This window comes from Nanorana parkeri, unplaced genomic scaffold (genome assembly GCF_000935625.1).
Source record: "Nanorana parkeri isolate BGI_ZX_2015 unplaced genomic scaffold, ASM93562v1 scaffold2, whole genome shotgun sequence".
In the NCBI taxonomy this organism is placed as follows: domain Eukaryota; kingdom Metazoa; phylum Chordata; class Amphibia; order Anura; family Dicroglossidae; genus Nanorana; species Nanorana parkeri.
The window spans coordinates 3,041,676-3,047,665 of NW_017306270.1; the positions used below are offsets into that span (position 1 = coordinate 3,041,676).

At 45.9% G+C, this 5,990-nt stretch overlaps 1 protein-coding gene across 1 annotated transcript in view; it reads right to left on the reverse strand.

Annotated features, from left to right (window-relative positions):
• Positions 1 to 2,181: 2,181 nt before the first annotated feature.
• The window catches only part of DNMBP (dynamin binding protein), a 110,526-nt gene continuing 106,717 nt past the window's right edge, over positions 2,182 to 5,990 (reverse strand). Inside the window, exon 17 of the mRNA XM_018562880.1 lies at positions 2,182 to 2,544. Coding sequence (XP_018418382.1) covers positions 2,359 to 2,544 — 186 coding nt within the window. The 3' untranslated portion in view covers positions 2,182 to 2,358. The remainder of the gene's footprint in view (positions 2,545 to 5,990) is intronic.

Sequence of the window (5,990 nt, forward strand, 5' to 3'; positions counted from 1 at the left end):
AGAATGTTTGCTTTGACATATATCTTCGGTGTGCTGGTGACATCCTGTTACTTCATTCAAGAGGCGCCATCCACAGTCATTTTTAGCACCTACCCTAAGGGGTTCTCCGATACGGAGTGCGGTGGGATACCTTTAGGACAGGTTTATACATAGAGCCAAAGACAGGAGAGGTGAGGTCTGTCTCTGGGTTGGTATTCTTTCCTGAAACACTCTGCCCCTCATTGCCCCGGAGCCTAATGCAGGATACAGAGCCCATGTGGCGGACCTTTGTAAGCTGTGCTGCATACAGTATTTATATAGAAAGAAACTAGGGATGCACCGATACCGGTTTTTCGTTATCGAGTACGAGTACCGATACTTTGCTTTTGGTACTCGCCGATACTAAGTACCGATACCGGTGCATCCGCTGGCATGGAGCCGGCTCCATGTTGTTTGGCCGGATCGGTTGGCTGGTAAGCCGGTTCACAATCAGCATTGAGCCAGCTTCCCGGCCAATCAGCAAGCCAGGCGGCGAGTAATCACACACCTCCCTGCTTCCTGATTGGCTGGGAAGCCGGCTCCATGTTGATTGGCTGGAAAGCTGGCTTCCCAGCCAATCAGGCTGCCGGGAGGCGTGTCATTACTCGCCACCTGGCTTGCTGATTGGCCGGGAAGCCGGTCCATGTTCCCCTACGGCACTGCCAGGCGGAGGAAATCTTCCTCTGAACGGAAGTTCTGGTATCGGGGCATTTCGGCGAGTACGAGTACTCGCCCACATACTCTGTATCGGCACCGATTCCGAAACTATTATCGGTATCTGTGCTTTTCTAAAAGAAATGATTAGATAAGGTTTCCTGTACAGTATACATAACGCACACATTCATTGAAAAGTATGATAAACCTTTAAATTCAGATATCTGCCCAAGGATCTGCAGGCCACCAGTCATGCAACCCACAGGCATGGACCCAAAGCTGAAACACCAGTTTGGGGGTGGATCGGCCCTTTAAGATGGAAACCTGCACCATAACTTTGTGATTCATTATGAGGATGATACTGGCTGCAAATAGCTTTACATTTCTTGGAAACTGAAAATATTCATGTAAGAATAGTAATACTGTAATAGTGTAATCACTAGACACTGAAGAGTATGTAAATGGTGGGCTGATTATAAACATTCTCCTAGCCATTCATTTCATAGGACAGGTCCTCTTTTGGTGACATCATACATCAGTATTCCTTCACAGCTTCACTGAGCTAGGGGCGCCCTACAGGAGCTGTCTGCAGAGGGCAAACTGACGTATAGGTGACCCCAGATATATAACCTTGTCCAGCCCCCAGTGGTTGACCCTTAGAGCTGTCACGCGTAGAGTCACCACGGGAGAAGATGGCAGGATGAGCAGAGGGCAGAGTTGTGCATAAGTAGACAGTCACTTTAAGGAAATGAGTAAAGCGGATCTTTTGTATTTGTGGGAATTGGTTTTAGGTGAAATCAAGGGGAAAAAGTGCTGCCTGCTCTGATGTGTGCAAGCCAACCACAAGCTGGACAAACGCTCTTGTGGGCGGGACTATCACTCAGACAGCTAACCAATCAATGCACAGCAAAATGTGCTACTGGACTGGTAAATGACACCCAAAGCAGAGAAAAGGGGGGAAAAAAACACAAGTGCGCTTTGCTCTAAAAACTCCTTTGCGCCTTTTTCTGTTATTATGTCTATCAAATGCATATGTTTATATTAGAAAAAAAAGAGATTGTGAAGTGGAAGGATGTCGTACATTCGCGGTGTATTTAATACACAAAACTCCATCACAGCACAGGCCTGTGACTATCTGCTCTGGCTATGTGAACACGCTGGGGAAGACCTATGAGTACTGGAGCGAACGCAGCCAATCAGAAACCTTGTTCCTTTAAAAAGGCAGAACCTGATTGGTTGCCAAAAACAGCATCTCAATTGTTGCTCCTGTATTCATAAATGAGCCCCATTTTAAATGATCGTAAAATAAAGGAAGCGGACCTTCAGGTGCTACCAGGCTTCGTCTGGCATTCTGGGACTTGTAGTTCTACAGCTTCAAGCCACTCCCCCACCAAATGCCACGCCTTTACCTAATAAGCCTCTTCCCGACTCCGCCCCCTTTTTCTAACTTTGTTCTCGAGTCAATACAATGCACCAAGTCTGAGTAAATGCAAACAAAATCCTGTCTTCCGTTCTGGACGCAATAGCTGATTGCAAGTTCTATAGTAGAAAACCACATTCTGGGTAAATATTGTTCAAGTGATATCAGCAGCAAACAAATGAAAACCGTCATCCCGGAGGGAAAAAAAGGCACAAAATGTCCTCTAAGTGTTGTGAAATCCAGGTTCGGGCTTCTGTAGAACCATCTCACGTGTACTCTGTCTTCCGGATGTAATTGGATGGCACGTAGCCGCGCCTCCCTTCCACTTCAGCCAACCACCATTCGCTGTTCCCGTTCATGTCTTCACATTCCAGGACCCTAAGTCTCTGATTGGCCAATACCGAAAGTTCATTGGGAGAGCGCGCTTTAAAGGAGTACAGCACATAGTAAACCTGCAAAGATACATTGAGACACAAATGACTATTATCACTTTCCAACAACAATACAAATACAGCGATAGACCTAAAACCCAAAGTCAGTATTATACAAAGCAAAGGCGACTGGCATGACTGGGCCCTGTGGCATCATCCTGAGGAATTTACCAGGGAAGACATTAGATCGGATTTTAGATTATAAATACAAACTTCTTCTACTTTACAGGATGGATCGAGTCATAGGTTTGTTTTAAATAGATGCAATATTATATTTGTCCACTAGAGGTCGGCATTCAGCCACGCTACAACCTAACAGTAACAATTTCCCTGCTGCACTTCCTGTGTTCTATCAAAGTTTGTGACTGCGATAGAATGTGTGACCGGTGACATGGTCACACATTTTAACCTAATCACGCCCACTTTTTCTGCGGTAAAATATGTGACCGGCAAAAGGTGAAGCATTCCAAAGCTTTCTCAGCTGTTCTCCTGCACAATGCCGATCTGCCCTGGAACAGCTGATCGGTCCTGAAATGTCACTTCTATCTGACTTTGTGGAATGGGAGATCGCGCTCACAAAGTCGGATAGAAGTGAGATTTCAGGACCGATCAGCTGTTCCAGGGCAGATCGGCATTGTGCAGGAGAACAGCTGAGAAAGCTTTGGAATGCTTCACCTTTTGCCGGTCACATATTTTACCGCAGAAAAACTGGGCGTGATTACGTTAAAATGTGTGACCACGTGACCGGTCACACATTCCAACGCAGCCACAATCTTTGATAGAACACCTGCCCATGAATCTTCCAAGTACACATCTCCCAGTGTATGAAGATTCATGTATTGTCTGTGAAGGATCTCATACATCCAGGTCATGGTATATCTGTAAGAATAAAAAGAAATAAAAGCAGCTGGACTTGCTGTATTTGTCTTGAAGACGTTTTGCTGGTCAACCGACTAGCTTTCTCATTTGTGAATTGGAAAAGCTAGTCGGGTGACCAGCGAAATGTCGTCAAGAAAAATACAGCAAGTCTATTTGAGTTGATTTTTTTTTTTAATTACAGATTAATTCATGTATTGTTCTAAAACAGCAGCATTGGTGGCACATTCCAAGTGCACTGGAGAGGAATTCAAGACAAAATATCTGTAAAAAATAAGTCAAGGCAACTTGGCTTTCTGTATTTTTGGTGCAGTGTACCTCCTGGTATGTGAGGGTGCCGAGGCTCTCTTGTGCATACAACCTGCAGTGTGAGATCTAAGGCACTGCTGCCTCTCACTGCTGGTATCATTCAATTTGGAGAGAGATTTGGTAAGGTCACTGGTTTGCAGGTCACTGTTCTCCTCGATGGAGGCTTTGACATGAGGTAGCAAAACCATGCCTCTACCAAGATGGCCGCCTCCATACAAAGTGCAGAAGAAGGAATGGTAAGTCAGTAATGGGGAAAGATCAGCCGCAGAGAGCCTACAGGCAATACTTGTGACTAGTCTTTTGTCCTCTGCCTGTCTTTTTTGGCACAGTTTCCAGTTCCACTTTTAACAGCACTTACTTTAGTCATTTTGTTAAGTTGTTGTAATCATTAAGGCCTCATTCCCACGGCCGTATAATACGCTGCGTATAGATGCTTGCAGCGTTTTTTGCCACATGCAGCATATGGAAATAAATGGCCCCATACACATAGCTGTGTATGAAGCTGTATTTTTGCGCTGCGTAAAGATGCTCAAAACAAAATGGAACCGAGATGCATCCGGGCTCGGAATTTCTGCGTATTGTATGCATTCTGGGATTGCATACAGTTCGCGCGTATACACGCATTTACAAATATGTGTGCGATGTGTGTGAAGTATCCACAACCTTGTAGGTTTTTTGCTAATTGTAGCTAAATTTTTTACAGTGTATATAACGTAATCAGAGATGTGAAGAAAGGTCACCAGCGCTCAAAAATGCTAAGAAAGTATGGCAACGTTTTGGGGCCACGCATGGGTGCATTATTGTTGTCGCCTTGAAGAAGGGACCCTGCGCGGCCCTGAAATGTTGCCATTTTGACCTATGTAACATTATTTGCAATACACACTTTCTTTGCATTTTTGAGTGCTGGCGACCTATCGTCACACCTCTGAGGTTCTGCATGGCGCCATCCATGGCAGTCACTTTGAGCGCATATCTTATCTACTTATCACAGCAGCAGTCTGCCAACACAGCTAACACAGCAGCTTCCCAGTATAGATGTGGACAGTCCCAGCCACACATCAGCAATAAATAATAGGAACAATGAATACTATTTAGGAGTCGCCTGTCATTTAGGTTTTATCTTAAAGGAGAACTATGAGGTGAGTGCTTTTCACTCACCTCATAGTTCTAGCCGACCTGTGACAATGAGACTGTCACAGGTCGGCTCAGTAGATCGGGAGGTGAGCGAACACATACCGGCGTTCGCTCACTTCTCGATCCTGTCACGGCTCTCTACCGTGATAGGGGAGGGGCTGGATTCCCCCCTCCGATTCGCCAGCGCTGACTGGTGGATCGGACGGGGAGGGGGCGGGTACAGCTGGCTCTGCCTCTAGATAGGCAGAGCCAGCTGTCAGTCACGCAGCTGGGCGGATCCTGGCACAATTGTCGGGATCCGCTTCAGCGTCTCAGTATACGAGCTGCTGCTTGCGGTATACTGAGCCAAGGTGACGGGAGGACGCTAGTTTGTGTCCTCTCGTTACCCTAAGGAGAACTATGGGGAAAAGACTTAACCCCATAGTTCTCCTTTAAGAGTCCTTATAAGTCCGGATTGTAATTTAGTTCATTGTGGGAGATATACAGGTGCCGCCTTCCAACCTGCAAAAGGGCTTCCGTTACAGGTGATGAAAGGAGAAAAGCTAAATGCACCAAGATATGGATCCTTAATCCAGGGATAGAGAGCTCTTATATCACTCCTAAAAAACATGACTCAGAACACTTAAAGGTGACGTTTACCCAATTTTGTTTCTAGTTTTGGATAGAGTAGGGAGGACTTCGAACCTTTGTCAGGTTTTGCATTTCTGCCTGTATTTCCACTAGGCACCTATCCCTTTCCTATTCCTTCCTTCCTGTTATTGGTATGTGGACCAGGTGCTATCTAAAATGAACACATTTTAAATATTTGTGGGAAAGAGGACTGTCTAACCCTGCAGGTGAATAGCAATAAAACCTGACAAACCCTTTATGTCTTTATGTTTATATCTTCCTAAGTACACACATGATTATAGCTATATATCCAGGGCCGGATTGGAGCAGCAGGGAGTAGAGGGGCAGCAGGGGTGTGGAATTCCCCTATTCCCCCGATGCCCAGGACATGCAGTTCCTGGCACCGGGCGGGTAGTTGTTTTCTACATTTAGCCCTGCTTTGGGCAAGCAGAGCTAAATGTACAGTGGGGAAGCCGCCACTTGTTTTGTACAAGTCATCCCGGCGAGGTCGCCGACATCACTTGTATGCAGCCTGCTCC